Source organism: Babylonia areolata, chromosome 4 (genome assembly GCF_041734735.1).
Source record: "Babylonia areolata isolate BAREFJ2019XMU chromosome 4, ASM4173473v1, whole genome shotgun sequence".
Lineage (NCBI taxonomy): Eukaryota > Metazoa > Mollusca > Gastropoda > Neogastropoda > Buccinidae > Babylonia > Babylonia areolata.
The window spans coordinates 15,695,010-15,712,954 of NC_134879.1; the positions used below are offsets into that span (position 1 = coordinate 15,695,010).

General features: G+C 41.7%; 1 protein-coding gene across 2 annotated transcripts in view; it reads right to left on the reverse strand.

The window, feature by feature from the left end:
- Positions 1 to 2,519: 2,519 nt before the first annotated feature.
- Positions 2,520 to 17,945, reverse strand: part of LOC143281577 (protein dispatched homolog 1-like) — a 72,637-nt gene continuing 57,211 nt past the window's right edge. Inside the window, exons 1-4 of one of the 2 annotated variants that reach the window (XM_076586813.1) lie at positions 17,723 to 17,945; positions 9,870 to 9,993; positions 7,620 to 7,902; positions 2,520 to 6,709 (exon numbers count right to left, since the gene is read on the reverse strand). The exon at positions 17,723 to 17,945 is cut by the window's right edge and continues 259 nt beyond it. In XM_076586813.1, the coding sequence (XP_076442928.1) occupies positions 3,552 to 6,709; positions 7,620 to 7,902; positions 9,870 to 9,993; positions 17,723 to 17,727 (3,570 nt within the window). In that variant the 5' untranslated portion in view covers positions 17,728 to 17,945 and the 3' untranslated portion in view covers positions 2,520 to 3,551. The remainder of the gene's footprint in view (positions 6,710 to 7,619; positions 7,903 to 9,869; positions 9,994 to 17,722) is intronic. The other variant, XM_076586812.1, reaches the window with a different exon arrangement.

A 17,945-nucleotide genomic window follows, 5' to 3' on the forward strand; every position in this document is an offset into this window, starting at 1 on the left:
TGCGGAAAATAATAAAATAAACAATCTAAGAAACAGTAAACTTAAATTAACAACAGCAAAAAAGCATTGTTGACAGCCCATACTTATGTACTTGACAGCCTACTCTTATTTTTGCTTTGTCTGTGTTCGATAACTTTCTGATATCTCAACAGCCCCATGACATGAAATAATTCACACACACACACACACACACACACACACACACAGAGAAAGAGAGAGAGTACATCTTCCATTCTTATGTACTTGACAGCCTACTCTTATTTTTGCTTTGTCTGTGTTCGATAATTTTCTGATAATCTAAACAGCCCCATGACATAAAATAATTCACACACACACACACACACACACACACACAGAGTACATCTTCCATTCTTATGTACTTGACAGCCTACTCTTATTTTTGCTTTGTCTGTGTTAGATAATATTCTGATAATCTCAACAGCCCCATGACATGAAATAATTCACAGAGAGAGAGAGAGAGAGAGAGAGAGAGAGAGAGAGAGAGAGAGAGAGAGAGAGAGTACATCTTCCGTTCTTATGTACTTGACAGCCTACTCTTATTTTTGCTTTTTTTAAATAATATTCTGATAATCTCAACAGCACTATGATATCAAATAATTCAAACACACACACACACACACACACACACACACACACACACAGAGTACATCTTCCATTCCTATGTACTTGACAGCCTACTCTTATTTTTGCTTTGTTTTAGATAATCTCAACAGCCCCATGATATCAAATAATTCACACACACACACACACACACACACACACACACACACACACACACACACACTGTACATCTTGACCTGTGGGGCAGAACATTTTTTTTTTTATGAACATGTCCTTCCAGAAATCCAGCTTAAAATAAAGGCAACATACAGGACTTGCACAAGATGGTTATGACCTATTGATTATGTGTGCACCTATATCATCATAATACAGTCAGTCTGATGAATGTCCATGTAGATTTATCATTCCCATAGAAATACTGGTTCATTGAATATAGCTTATACAAGGAGTAAATTTGGTTTCATTTTTTCAAATCATCATTTTGGACAGAATACACTTTCCCTGTATGTCACTCAAAAGAATAAATATATTCAAGTAGTCCAGTCAAATATTTTCCAATCATAAAATTTATCACATGAGAAATTAACAGATTTTTTCGACAAAGTATTGTTGACATTCCAACATACAGAAAAGACAAAGGTTTATAAAATTTCAAGTACTGTTTTAACAACAACAACAAAACTATTTTAGTGCTCATTCAAAAACACAAAGCTTACCACAAGTCATCAGCTTACAATTTGATATGCAAAAATACAGATATAGATAGATAGATAGACAGACAGACAGACAGACAGATAGATAGATAGACGCAGACAGACAGACAGACAGACAGACAGATATCTAGATAGATAGACAGACTGACAAGACTGACATGACGGACTTCATACAAAGTCAAGGGTACCCCCACATTTGAAAAGTGAAATGCAACACTGCAGGAATTTTAAGCCAGATCAAGACCAATGCAATATCAATTTGCACAAGATACTGATCGCCGATATTCACAATGATAAAGGCAAGCATGAGAAAAAGGGTTGTTTTAACAAACCCTTCAGCTTCCTCCTTTCTTCTCCCTATTTTCCCACGGTTTCACTGAGGAATGCATTCATTGTGTCATCAAACATATTCTCTCTCTCTCTCTCTCTCTCTCTCTCTCTCTCTCTCTCTCTCTCACACACACACACACACACACACACAGACAATTTACTCACAATTGTCACACTATCAATAACTGGCTTAGCAATGTTTTCCTGTTTAGTTGAGCATGATGTCCAGAGGATTAGGTAGAGTTAACTTAAGTATACATGTTTTAATTTAACAAATGATAAGAGCCTCAAATAACTGAAAATGTGGAAAATCTACATAATAACAGAAGAAGAAAAGAGGGGGAAAAAAACCCAACAAAACACTACAGTGTATCATCAGTAAAAAAAGACGAATCCCTCAGCCACTGTATGTATATATATATATATATCAGTGAAAGATGTTATGTTATGTTATGTTATGTTATGTTATGTTATGTATTGTGAAGATCTTTCCCCCTGCCCTCCGCCTTCATTTCCCATTCAGTGGATTCACTCTAATCATGCACCGTGAAAAATGAAGAACAGAGGCTGCAGGGCTGCAAAGGTGGGCTGTTGTGTGTGTGTGTGTGTGTGTGTGGTGTGTGTGTGTGTGTGTGTGTGTGTGTGTGTGTGTGTGTGTGTGTGTGTGTGTGTGTGTGTATGTGTGTGTGTGTGTGTGTGTGTGTGTGTGTGTGTATGTGTGTGTCTGTATGTGTGTGTGTGTGTGCACGCGCGCGCGTGCATGCGTGTGTGTGTGTGCAAGCATGTGTGTGTACTGTATGTGTGTGTATGTTTTGTATGTGTGGTAGGGGCTAGGGTTGTCCTAATGAGCAGACTGGCGTTCTATTCATACAGACTTATATATATATATATATATATAAAGAATCTCCAGAATGCATAAACCAAGAAGCAACACTGCTAATCAAAGATCACAATAACACAATGAAATTGTAGACACAACTTTGATCAACAGCATTTTCAACCTTGCTCAACAAATAGTCAGGTTCGTGAAATGTTCATAGATTCAGCTGAATAGTATGCTTTCCATGGGGACTGGGAAGGGGGGGTGGGAGGTGAGGGGGGTGGGGTTACTTCGCAAAAGTAAACCATCGCAAAAATCACAGCCTGATAAATGCATTATCTATATATATATATATATATATATCAATATTTTCTGGTAAATTCACAGTTGTCCACATCACACTCCATGGAATATAAGTAAAACCTTTAATCAAATTTAGAATTTTGCCTTTGAATCTAACCAAACAAGTGCTTCAAATGATTTTTTTTAAAAACAAATAATCAATTTTTATAAAAGACGTAAAAAAAAAACTAAAAAAAACCAGGTTGGTATGAGTGAAAAATAGTAAGTGCAACATAAAATCATAACTGTCAAAAACAGAAGATGATTTTTTTTTTCAGAAGTATTATTTCCCTTTGTTACTTTCTCATAACATCAGAAGTATTATTTACAGTTAATTTTGTTCTAGATTCTCACTCCTTTGTACTCCTCTGTATTTTGTATTTTTTTAATTTATTCATTTTTTCATTTAAAATCACAGTATGTGGATAGATATTACACTGACGAACACACACACTACATTTACACTGATTGTATTCTGATCACCAGTCTTACCCAAACTCTTGCTCCACTCAGTCAATAAAATCTTCAAAGTCATTCATCATAAATACACCAAAATCAAAATTAAAAAAAAGAAAGTGATATATATCAACCATAAAAAAAGCTGCTCACAATGAACGACTCATTTCATAAGGAATAAACAAGATCAAAGAAACAAACACAGTGCAGAGAAAAAAAACACCAAAAGACAAACAAGAGTGCATGAATGGAAGAAGAAAAGAGAGAAAAAAAAACAACAACCCAACAACAAAACAATTCCAACAAAGTTACAGCACTTGGACAGCCTGCGGGAATCCCTCGTGGGATGACAGGTCAGCAGAGACGGGCCGCAGGGGGGTCACAACAGGGCTCTGGCAGACCAGCTGGGAGGAGGAGGAGGAGGAGGTCTGAGCGGCACATGTCGGTGATTGGTCCGTGTGGGCCAGCGCCACCCCGCTGTCCGCCTCCGACACACTGCACGTCCTTTCGCTCTCGTTGCGCTCTTTGTGCGCACACTTGGGCGACTCGAAACTCACCACGGGCTCTCGTTTGGGGACGCTCGTGGACCTCTCCTCCTCTACTCTGCTGTTCAAGCCTCTGCTTTCAGCTATGTCAGTCCGAACTGGAGTGTACTGCCCTCGAGAACGAGGTCGATGATGGTGGTGGTGGTGGTGGTGATGGGTGTGATGGTGAGCAGGACAGTGATGTATAGGGTGGTGTGATATCAACCGAGGGGAAGAGTCATGAAGGTCTGTGAGGGGCTCTAACTCGTGTGTCTCGGTGCTACTGGCATGGTTTGCTGACGAAGAACTGAGGGTGGACTCTGAAAAAGCGTAAATCGTCTTGTCCACACGCTCCCTGGAGGAGGGTCCACAACAGTCGGAGGCCGGCCAGTGGAACTGACCAAAGCCCCCCTGAGGTCCCATCAGACGCAGGAGCGACTGAAAGAAGAAGGTGGAGTACACCCAGCCCACCGACACCAGCAGCATGAGAAAGGTCCCAAACTTGCGATAAACCAACACAGTGGACGGCATTAGGAACGCCCCGGCAGCAAAGGTTGTCACCGCTGCCATGGCGACGGGGCTCCCCATTCGGCTGATAGAGGAGGCGACCCTCATCTCGCGGTCCAGGTCTGGAGCCAGGCGGTAAGCCACAGCATAGTGCAGAGTGTAGTCAATGGACATCCCAATGGCCACGGTGATGACCACCGACTCCAAGATGTTCAGCTCCCAGCCCAGGAGAACCAATGAGGCCAGCGTGACCATGATGATGCAGGCGATGGTCACCAGTGCGTACAGACTGACCAAGGCGTTGAGGGTGGTGAAGAAGGTCACCAGAGCCACCACAGCCAGGGACACGCCCAGAGCCATCGGTGTTCCAGACACCAGGCTGTGCTGAAGATCGTAGAAGTCCAGGTAGCTGACAAACCAGCCGTAGCGCATCTCTTTGGGAGCCCTGAGCATCTCCTCCGTCACCCACTGGTTCACCCTTCTGTAGAAGGCCTGCACATGCTGGTAGTTATGGTTGTACCGCTCCACGCTCTGGAACTGAACGATGAGAGCAGTCACACGGCCGTCGTGAAAGCGAGGCCCGGGCGAATGCTGGGAGTAGTGGACACCTGGGGTTTTGGGCAGAACCCGCATGTAGTCCATCAGGCACTCCATGAAAACCTCCTTCGGGTAAGGAAACACAGTGTTGTTGCAGCAAAGCGAATTGCCAACTCTGCTGCTGCAAGGCCTTTTCATGTAGCGATTGACAAAGTTCTCAAGAAAACAGTTGGTCAGCTGCATGCCATGTGTGGCTTGATAAAATTCTGTGCGGCGCAACCGTCGGCAGAAGTCCAAGACCCACACCTGGGAATCAGCAGCGCTCAAGTCAAATTCACTGTCAAAAGCAAGAGCACCTCTGTCTCTGGGATCAAGATAGTCTCCATAGTCTGTGGGGTGGACACCCCACACTATGGTGATGGGGAAAGTGGGCGTGTCCTCCTCATTCATCATTTCGAAACCAAACACATTCCTCAAGTGAAAATCATACTTCTCCAGCAAGTGATCACTACTGAAGACCTGGAATTTCTTGCTGGAAGGTAGCCTGAGGCGAGGGTAGTAGAATATGACTACAACAGCACATATACCTAAGCATCCATACAAAAATAGCCACAGGTATCTCAGTTTGATCACAAGGCAAGGAAGAATTTGTTCAAAAAACACTCTTGACCAATCAGAGATGAGGTAGTAAAGCTTGTAAGGTACTTTGCAAATACAGTAACAGATACTAAATTCTCCTGTGTATACTTCAGCTCGTTGACACATGTAGAAGTTACACCACTTCTCGTACAGCATAATAGAAGCAGGCATCCAGGTAATAGTCAGCACAAAGTTGCAAATAACGCTAGTTCCAGCATAGATGCTGAAGCAGCGAATAGCCGTGATGTCACTGATGTAGTTGGCATAAAATGCTGCTGCGGTAGTGAGGCTGGTGACAAGCATGGAGAGAACAGAATGGCGAAGTGTGTCACAGATGATCTTTTCCAAAACACCGTTGTTTTTCTCCGACTTGGCCAGATGCCAAACTTTGCAGTAGACAAACAGGTCATCTGTGCCGATACCTATCATGATGACTACGGCGATCATATTCATGTAGGGAAAGAAATTGATCTCAAAGACAAATGTGTAGAGAAAGTAGGCCGTGACCAGGGCCCAGAAGATGGACAGGAATGTCATGAAGGTGACAAAGATGGAAGCTGTGTATACCCACATGGCCAGGAATATAAAGCCCCCTGCCAGCCCCAACCACACCGAGTCCCCTACCAAATTCTGCTCAAACAACTTGTCTTTCACATTGAAGTAAGCACCAGCAATCTCCACCCCTTTGTAGACACGAGGCAGCTTTTCCAGGTGCTGATACAAACCAATGTTGTACTCACTAGCTGCCACTGGTAAAAAAGTGGCCACGTAAGTCAGAGGAGGGTTGGTCCTGGGCACAGCAGGTCTGCTGAGGAACTTGTGATCCACCAGGTAGTGCAACACATTGTACACCAAGTTCCTGGCCGTGCACTTGCGTGGGACTCCGGGACAGCTCTCCTGCTCGTTCTGAAAGCCCCCGTACCAAACTTTTTCTTTGGGGAGCTTTCCACAGGCCGGCCCCAGGGTCAGGTTGTGGTAGTATCCTGCACAGGAGCTCAGCAGGCGGAACATCTTACCAATGTCCCCGTCCGTGATGTTGTGACAGGAAGTCTTCTTGGCCAGCAAGGCCACAAAGTTGGGCAGGGAGAGACGACGGCAGCACTGGTGATCCTCTTGGTGGCGCGACTCGCACATGGAGGTGTAGCTGCTGAACTTGTCGTAGTACTCTTCTTCCAGCTGACAGATGGTCCGCAGGGTTTTAGCGCTCAGCAGAGAACTGCCATCCGTCGACTTGTACATGACGCGAACGTAATCTTTGTCTGGAACACAAGGTGGCAAAAGAACAACATCAGTCATACAAGTGAGATATGTACTGCAAGTGCAGCACTTATGATACATAACCAACAATATATTTTTATGAAATAGTTCAGATTTACACATTATTATTTATTCTATTTCAAATATCAAAATAAATTCTGGAATGTATATCAAGGATTCATGGCTTCCACTCACAAGTATCTACTTAATGAACGAAAAGCTAAGATCTTCTTCTACCAAGTTTAGTTGTTGTTTATTGCCACTTCTTCTTCATAATAAAGTTTATGCACTGGTCAAAAAAATCACACAGAAGGGATTTTGACCTGACTGACTTATCCCTTTGTTACTTTGAAAAGTCACTTTATGTTGATTTCGAGAACCATTCTCCTACAGTATCAGTAGCTCAAGGAGGCGTCACTGCGTTCAGTCAAATCCATATACGCTACACCACATCTGCCAAGCAGATACCTGACCAGCAACATAACCCAACGTGCTTACAGCAAGTCACAGATAGATTATAGTTTTAGACAAAACAGGCTTTTGCTTATCACAGCACTGGAAAACTGTGTCTGTTGCAATGCTAGCAACATGTTTTGCACTGTAAGAATTACCTGAAAGACATCAGACAGACAATTTTTCTCTGATATGCTGGAATATCTTATATTCACTGGTTACCTTACCAGTGGATGTAGGGATAATTCAAACTGACCAATATTCCTTAATGTTGTGAGTAGAAAGACATCAATCATTACCAGGAAAGATCAGTCAAGCAGGAAAAAAAAAAGATATAATAATCAAGTAACTCATTAATCATAAATAACGAAATCACGATTTCAACAAAACATTTTTGAACACGGTAAATCAATAAGGTCATTGACAATGAAGAGAAATCAAAAAGGAACCCAAACTGACGAGGCAATCCACAAAAATAGTTCCTGGCTACGACTTTCCACGGCAGGTTTTGTTCACTAAGGAGGCTGCTGCTCCTGCCTTCTTGCTCCTCATCCTCTTCCTCCCCACTCCCATCGTTCCCCTCAGCATCCAGGTTTCCGTCGAAGGATCTGTCCCTGGCATCACTGCCAACGCCCCTGGTGACCTCTGAAGGCTGCAGGTTCAGCCTCTTGTCATAGTTGTGAATGATGCTCTGGTAGGTCCGTATCCGTTTGCTGAGTTCCGTTCCCCGAGGTTCAAATCCCTGCAAAACAGAAAACATGCCGTTAGTTTATCGTTGTTGGAGGTCAGCAATTGTTTTATGCATTGTGTCTTACTTTCCTGCCTGATTTTGCTTTCTGGTGTCTGCCTGCCATTCTTAAAATTAATCAGAACTTCATGCACATTTTGTGCGTTCATGCGTGCGTGCGTGCGTGTGTGCTTATGTATGTGTATATAACTCTCACTTATTCTGTCTAATTTTGTAATTTACAAAACTAGAGATCCCACAGAAATAGTGATCTTAACAGCCACAGTCTGAACTGCCTACTCTAAATCACAAATCAATCAAGTTATCCCTGTGCACACACAGACAGACAATAGCTATTTGTGAGGGGGAGGGGTGGGGGGAAACAAAAACACCAAGGGAGGAAATGGTTGAGATTGTGGAGGAAAGAAAGAGTCAGATAAAGGACATGGACAGACTGATGGGCAGCCACAAGGACTGACACACAAGACAAGAGAAGCTTACAAAAAACATGAAACAGAGAGCTATCTGAATTCTCCATAGCCAGCCCCTTGGGACTATCACATTGCCTTCCAAATGAATGTAACTTTCTTTCTTTATGGCTGCTTCCCTCCCTTCTTCAATTGAGGACATTCGAATTCCAGAAAGCACACAACACCAAGATATTATTATGTTAGATTCAGCACAGCTATGTCTGAAGGAAATCAACAGATTTTTTTCATTATTTTTTTTTTTTTAAATACAAATATGAACACACACACACACACACACACACACATATATATACATATATATATATATATATATATATATATATATATATATATATATATTGTATGTCTGAACAGCTAGCGAGGCATACAACAGCTGAAAAGTGTAATGATTCTAACTGCTTCACCTTGTCAGTGGTAAGTGAAATAATTCTAGCTACACATAGATAAATCCACTTCATAACTTTTCATTTATTCCTTTTTTTTCTCTTTTTTTTTTCTTTTTTCTATTTATTGATAAAAGAAATCGTTCCTGTGTCTCTCTTTTTGTTTCCCCACATCATTATGAAATTATTCCCACTGACTTATATAAACTCTGGAATGCTTTCTGATTACCCGAAAAAGGTTGTTGTGTCTGGATACCTTAGGACAAGTAAAAAAAAACCAAAAGATCTGTGAAAATATGTTACACCCTTATTCTTGACAACTCCGGTAGTGCTTGATTCATCTCTGAAATCTGGATGGAAAATTTGGAAGCGTTATGTGGAGCTTCAATCACAAAATCCACCACCTCACACACACACACACACACACACACACACACACACACACACTCACTCACTCATGCACACGCACACACACACATGCTCACACACACTGCTATTCCCCAGACTGTCCTATCACAATGACATGTATATATTTTTTAATCTAAATGAATGTAGTGGTTGCCACACTGTGTCACTGCTGAAAAAAGGCAAGGATTTAAGTTACACAGTGTGTTTACACACACACACACACACACACACACACACAACCTATAGATGGGTAAATCACGCATCCTATAGGTGTACAAAAACAACAACAAAAGAAGGACAGAATTCATTATAAGAATGCCTTGTAATAAAGTCCAGAAAATAGCCATGATATGATGTGTGGTTAGCTTAACTATTAAAAAAAAAAAATGAAAGAAAAATCCCGAAAAATTGCCAAAAATAAATACAACTTTCCAGACCAAAACAAACCAAAAAAAAAAAAAAGTATGGGTGACTGGATCAGCAAGGCAGAGATCAATAAAGGAGGAGGCCAGGCAGAAAAGAAAATGAAAAAGCCAGAAAACAAAGACAGTGAAAAAAAGATGACTTTTTTTAAATTTTTTTATCACATGTGGATATTTGTACAACTGAAAGAGTCCCCCACCCCACCCCCATCCCCAACCCCCCTATCATTCCCACCCCCCTCCCCGCAGAGGCTGGTTGGTCATCACTCAGTACTGACCGCTGTGGGCTGGCTGAAGTCCAGGCGCCGGGGGATGGTGATGCTGACGACCAGACAGGTGGCCGTCACCACAAGCACCACCAGAAGCACCACGTAGGGGTAGTGAGCAAGGATCCTGGCAAACCTGAAAAAGACACCATGAAACCATCACCACATCTTACAGCTATCCATTTCACTTCTTTTTTTTTTTTTTTTTTTCCTTGCTTACTTATTTCATCAACACTCAGTTTATACTTTATATCACAGATTGACATTATAAGTTTACAGTGGGGACAACAGCAAAGTGAGAGCTGCACTGTCAATGGGTTTTTTTTTTCCATTGCAATGGGAAATCATTATCAGCCAGCTTAGTCTTTTGTGAAGGACAATGACTCTCAAACTAGGAGACACAAAATTGCACTGACTCTTAGTGCTGTAACCCTAGGGGCTTGCTGGACTTTGGGAACCATCCCAATTCTGACTGTCCTAAAACCTCTTGGCCAGTAAAGTGGGGATGTAACTTGGGAACGACACTCTCCACTATGATCAAATTCTAGTCCTAGTTGGGACAGCAGTTGCCACCTCTGCTGTTCTGTTGGTCATAGTCGGACATGACTGACTATCATACATACTTCTTTCATCGTCAATCTGCTTGTATCATCTTGGGCTGTTACAAACAGTACAAGCAGACCGATAAAGTAAAAAGTCATTTTGCTAGTGGATATTTTTTCACAAACACACACACACACACACACACACACACAAGCACACACATGTACACATACACACATGGAAAAAGAAAGAGAGGGAAAGACAACGAGTGTAACAGAAGGGAAAAGAAATGGGGGCGGAGGGGGGGGGGTATGGGGACGGTAATGGAGGGGGGGGGTTATGGGGGGGGGGTAATGGGGGGACTGGTAGAGAGAAACAACAGGAGTCAGTAACTCAATTTAAAATATCAGTTCAGTTTTCAGGATCACAACAGATGCAACTGCAAAAAAAAACACAAAAAAACAAAAAAAAAAACTACCTGAAAACAGACACAACTCTACAAGTAGACAACTGCTGCCAATACTAATTTCTTACCGATCAATCATACCGGCCATTACTGGAAGACTCAAGACTTTAGACTTGGGGATTTAAAGATCTTAAGCATTGCCCAGTTTCCCAGTCTGTCCCTGGAATGCATTACACAGCTAGGTGCTACTAAAGCCAGCAACCTGCACAGCATAGGTAAGGCCTCGCTATGTTGTTCTGCTATGTTGTTCTGCGGGCCCAGCCAATGACCAAAATGTATGCAGAAGGAGCAGACAGAGAAACCCCTGCCTCTCCCATGTCTCCGCTGTATCTAGATTTAGCTGCCTACCATTTTCCACCCACAGCAGGTACCCCCTTTACAGCTGGCTGAACAGCAGACCACCCAAACCGCATGCCTTGCCCTATAACTGACCGCCCTCACTCTGTCTGACCTGTCGGTGGGGGTCCCGAAAATCCCTCAATGTCTTCTTTTGCGAAGCAGTCAATTTATTTTCACAGAGACACATGTACTCAGGCTTTACACATGTGCACACGCACACACACATGCACGCACGCACGCACACACACATGTGCGCACAGTCACGCGCACACACACACACACACACACACACACACGTGCTTAAAAGGATACACATACATGCAAAGCCACACAAATACACACCAAAAAGTATAAACACACACACACACACTCACCTCCCCCCCACCTCCCCTCCACACACTGATGTGAAGCACACACACACATCAAGCTCGCTCACATGTGAAAACATACCACTACAGACCTGCATAACTGAACAGAGGAAAGAATATGGGTTGGAAGATAAAACAAGAGGAATGTGTCACATTTTACAGCTTTGAATACATACATGTATGCAGATGTATCCACTTGTGCTCACTAGTAAATCATTCACTGCCCCCACTGGTTTACAAAAGCAAATCAGTTTCAATTGAGTTACACGCTTGCAAAGTAAATACCTGGGAGTGCAGATGTATAGATCTGTGCACTTGTGCATACTTTAAATGCTTAATGTAATTAACAGCATAAAACATGACAACTGTTTAACATTTACACACAAAAAAAAACATATTGGTGAACTGTACTCCACACCAGGCGTGGACACTGGAGCAGCATGCCTTCAGTACTGGTTTATTTAAGACAATGAAATATACTGGCAACATATATATATATATATATATATATATATATATATATATATATATACTGGAACTAGTAGTACTACCGACAAATTCATGAGTTAACCTTGGTAAGTTTTCTTTCTGAGTAAATTTATAACATGTATTCATTACTGACTTCATATATCAGCATGAGCACACACGCATTTCAAACTACCACTGCATATTTATATGTGTGTATTTGTTGAGTGCATGCTGCTGATAGTGAACATAGGAGTGAGTACATGAACCAGTGTGCATCATGCATGCTTGCATATGTGTATTTGTGTGTGTGTGTGTGTCTGTGTGTGTGCTTACATGTGCTTAACCTATAAATAATACATACATTGTGCACAGATTCTGCATGAGTTTCTTAAATGAGTATTAAAAAGTGTGTGTGTTTACATGTGTCTAACATATATATACACACACCATGCACATAGTTTGCATGAGTTTCTTAATTAAATGACTCTCAAAAAGAATCTTCATTCAAATATTTGTTTTTTTTGTCGACTGACACAATGACGGTGTATTGATGTGGGAAGGGAAGGTGTGAGAAACCTTGAGCTGCACACCTGTGTGCATAAAGTGTGTTCAAGCTATGTACTCTGCTGGGGAAGGCAGTACTGAAAGGGCACTGAGTGCACACCTGCATGAACACAACAATCCACAGGTATTATTCGTATCTGAATATGAAAGCAGATCTATACCCAAAAAAAAAAAATTATCTATAGTCTACAGATAAACAGTGCAAGGAGTGCAAACCAATGCAAATTTTCTTCTTTTCTTTCTTTTTACCAAAACCTGCTGTTACATTTTCGCAACAGGTGCACTTTCATAATTCTGCTCACATTCCAATTTCTCTTTTTCTCTTCCCCGGCCTTGGAATCAAAGGGCTCCAATTACAGGTTCCGCATTCATAACCCCCTTTTTTATGCCCCAGAGTCTTGTCACCTGTCAGTCATGCAGTCAGTTCTTCTCAAGTGGTCCCTTCATCTACTGATCTTGTCTTCATCATTTCAGAAACAGCCTCACAGACTGAGGTCCCTACCTCCCTGAACCCCTCCTCACCCCCCACCCCCCCTCACCACCACCCCCTCGCCACCCCCCACCGCCCCTCCTCACACACACACCAACCCCCCACCTCCCTGCCCGTCCCCCCTCCAGACTTCTCCCACATTTTAGAACCGGACTGCCTCCACCGTGAGGGCTAAAAATACCTACCCACTAATTACAGCTGATGTCTTCAATCTGCTGACAAAGCCTCAGTGCCCGGAGCCTTCTGGCTCTGCCAAATGCTTATGGCGGGCGCTCAGTGATAAGTGTTTTCTGTGAGTGGTGAGGTTTTTGGAAGCCTCGCTGCTGGTGGTGGTGAGGAGGAGTGGAAGAGACGGGGAAGTGGTTGGTCGGGAGGTGGTGGTGATGCGCGGGGGCTGGGGGGGTGGGGAGGCGGGAGCAGGGGGGGGGGGGAGGGGGCAGAGACCGCGGTTGCGGTGAAAGATGGGCGGGAGTGTGCGCTTGTTCTGGCTCCGTACCGAGTCTTTGGGGGCGCGCCTGGATGGTGTTGTAAGTGGGTCCTGGCGCAGCACTCCATTCACCACCACCATCACCCTAACCACCCCACCCACCCACCGCCAGAGCCGCCGGCTTCCAATTGATGCCAAAGTGTTCAATCACGAACAGAGTGCACCGGTCCGGCGTTTTTTGGACTGAATGACGGAGAGGGGGTAGGTGTGGAGGAGGAGGAGGAGAGGGGTGGGTGGGATGGGATATGGGGAGCAGGGTGACGGACTTTCCCAACACCACCATCCTAACTCCTATCCGTACACACACACACACACACACACACACACAGACACACACACACGTAACATCAGTGATGAAAGAGATGTCCCTGACATACACCCAACAGGGTATTAAACCATGCATAAAGGTAATCTGTAAGGGCAACAGGTACAAGTCTGCCGGAATAATGAGCCGACTTCTCCAGTAAAACCAAATTCTTCCATCTGTGTCCAATGACACTAAACGCTGCACCTACAAACACACCCAGAGACATTCATGGATCAAGTGAAAGATCTCATGTAATGCTGCAGCCAATTATCCAGACCATCCTTTTACCCTCCAACCCAGTCCTGAATACACTCCCTAAACGAGGGGGGAAAAAAGTCATAGTGTGAAAACACAAAGGTCTACGTATACAGTCCTTTTCAGCACGTATGTTCCCCACAAACATGTGTTTAAAAGAGTGAGTGAGTGAGTGAGTGAGTGAGTGAGTGTGAGTGTGTGTGTGTGTGTGTGTGTGCGTGTGTGTGTGTGCACGCGCACACACACACACACGCCAAGTGTGTGCATGTGTGTGTGTAGAGAAGGGGTAAGGATCAAAGGGGTGGGGGTTCATCTTGGTTTATAATTCTAGGAATAAACTGTGAAATAACCTTCAATGAAACTAAATGAAGCTACCTGCAAAATACTACTCTGTTGGTAAAATCATGAGTACATTTTTTTCTTTCTGTTTCTTTTCATTTTGTTGTAACTGCATATTTTTGTTTGTTTTATTGTCTTTATATTTCATGCATCTAAAAGTTTTATCAAAATGTTGTTCTACGGCTACATTCTTTAACAGACAAAAAAAGATTTCAAATAATTCTTTGTATTTTCATTTTTCAGGTACATAGCTGGGTCTGATTACTGCACTAATGTAAATTTGATTATTCTTGATATGGTAACCTGTGCAGTAGCAGGTATGCAAACACAATAGAATTAGAAAGCCCTTCTTTCAACCAGATTTTGTTTTTACTTCTTGAATCCTTTGAGATTTTCTTTGTTTAAATATATCACTGTACTGGACTGAAGTTACCAGAACCGTTCAAATACTATGTAATTAAGTAATTTACATCATTATCAGTATCAGTAGCTCAAGGAGGCGTCACTGCGTTTGGACAAATCCATATACGCTACACCACATCTGCCAAGCAGATGCCTGACCAGCAGCGTAACCCAACGCGCTTAGTCAGGCCTTGAGAAAAAAAAAAAAAATCATCATTAAATGATTCATACACTTCCTTTTAAAAATAAACTGCTTTTAAACTGATTACTGCATTGCCTTTTACTAAATTCGTACAAAACTTTGTAATCTATAGTCAACAATCCATTAATCATCTCCTTTTTTTTTCTTTTTTTTTTTTACTTTTTTTTTTTTTTTAAATACTCATTTAATGATTTATCTAACTTGTAAGTTTATAAATAAAATCACAATTATATGCAAACTGTCCCTGGAGCAAACTTTTCTCTCTCTTACTCATTCACTGTTCTGCCCCAGGACTGAGCAAATATGTGATCATATATATATACTATATAGACATTACCAACTGAACTTTCGTGGAACAGTGCAGTCTATCATTTAAATTTCTATATATTCACTAATTCAGTATCTAATGAAATGTGTATGCCCAGAGCTGCTTGTTGAGTATTCTACATAAACTCACTCTCTCTCTCTCTCTCTCTCTCTCTCTCTCTCTCTCTCTCTCACATTACATACAGTGCACAGCTGTGTACTGTGTAAATTATGCAGAACAGTGCACCCACATCTAATTCACCACTTTTGCTTTTTGTTTCTTCATACAAATTGTAGTTTAAAAATTAGAATATAACACTGACCACCTTTATTCAGAGTTATTTTATTTTCACGGTGTTCACAGTGCTCAGGCTTGTTCAGCTTTGTTGAATACATGTGTAAACTTCTCCAGCATGATACTTGGGTCTCAAGTCTTGTTGCCAGCCTTCAGAAAGGCGTGAGTAATTGACTCCCAGTTTGGAACAGAGAGCATCCAGGTGGAAAATGAAGAGACAGGCAATGGAGAGAGAAGAGAGAAGCAGGTTCTTTGGACAACAAATCTGACATGCCTCAGCCTTCCTGACAAGACATGATAAAAGCAGGTCTTCAGCTCAGCGCTTCCTTTTATCATGTATACAAGCACATGTCTCTTTTTTTTCTTTCTTTTTTTTTGTGTGTGTGTGGAAGAAGGGGTGGGGGGTGTCTTTATTGGGTTTTTTTTTTTCTTTTTTTATGCAGCATTTGGTAGACTCAAGCCTGATCAGCATGGTGGGTCTATCATTCCATGTAGGTCAGGCATCTGTCCTTTTTTATTTTTATAATTATATATATATTGCATATGTACATATATCATAGCTGCTTTGACACTGAAACTGAGCCAAAACATTCAGAATAAATATATTATATGAAACAGAACTGTTTTGTTTGTGTAAAATATGGTAAATCATGTTCAGAGACCAACTTATATTTTTCTAATTATTAATCTTAATTATTCTGATCGAGTAAATGAATAAGTAAGTAGAACAATCAAAACAAAACTAAGTAAATAAATAACACCATCAACCCCAATTTTTAACTCCAAGTGAGGTGGTTCCGCAGATATTTAATTTATTTCCAGGCTAAAACCGGTTGACATGCCAGCTAAACATTCCTAATATATGTTCAGTCTCCCATTCTACACAAAATTTCTGAGGGTTTTTTTATGGTCAGAAAAAAACACAACCATTTCACCAATTTCCAGTCTTAATTCTCACAAATATACACAGACTGCATTCTGAAGGCCAGGTGGCAAAAAATATTTTCAAAACACACACACACAAACACACACACACAGTCACACAAACACACACACACACACACACTACAACAACAACAACAAAGTATCCCCCCAAAAATCTTGGCAGTGAACAGGCCTTGAATGAGGCCTCAAGCACCACAAGTTCCAAGTTCAAGCCCCCCAGCCCCACCCCACCCCCAGAAATACAAATAGCTATGAAAGCTTAATAAGTTAATAATATATCAAAGTCTACAAACTGACTGACAAACTCAAATGACTGGCAGATAAATACATATATCATTACATTATTGTTAATTAGTTTGACACTCTGAATAAGATTTTATACTGGCACTCACTTCAAGCAATTTGAATACTAGCTGAAGCTAATTCACATTATTAATACTTTTTAACTGAGTTCACATTGCCAAGTCTTAGAATTTTCATCACACACACACACACACACACACACACGCACACAGAGAGAGAGAGAGAGATAGCTGGGTTTGTTTGGGGGGGGTCTGCCCAGTTTACACTCCCTGTACTACATCAGGTGTGGTTTTTTTTCATTTTTGTTTTTTATACTTATAGTCATATGTACATTTTCTGGCACTCACAGTCACTGCACAAAGTGTCTGCTGCCAGTTTGGGAGTGGAGTGGAGTGAACTGAGTACTCAGTGACATGCACTACAACTGCAGGGTTTCACTGCTTCATTCTATTGTGTTGATGGTGGTGGTGGTGTTATTTTAAATTATGGACAAACATATTCATTTATGTGGGAAGTGATATTGAATAACAGCAGTTTTGTTTTACACACACACACACACACATGAAATAAAAAAAATATTCAAGCATGCATGGAAATAAGACTACAGTTAAGGGGAGTGGGGGCGGTGGGGGCTAAACAATGAAAGAGCACCTACTTGTAAATTCAACATTTGGACAAAACCTGTTCTTTTCATGGGTATACTGAAAACTGCATTATGCTATTTCGAGGCTGTTAAATATCTTTAGAAAGAAAATGAAAGGAAAAGTAAACAATTAGGACTCTTACCCCATTTTGTCAAACTGAACTACACACCACAGTCGAAACAGGCAGTCAGTCAGTGAGTGACCGATTCCGAAATCTCCCAACTTGTGGATGTAGGTTTGTTACAATCTTTTTTTTCCATTTGTGTTGACACATGTATCTAACAATATAACATATTTTCGAATATCTCACTCTTTTGGACTATTCCACTCATAAGTGCAGCGAACAGTACGAGTTCAGCTCAGGT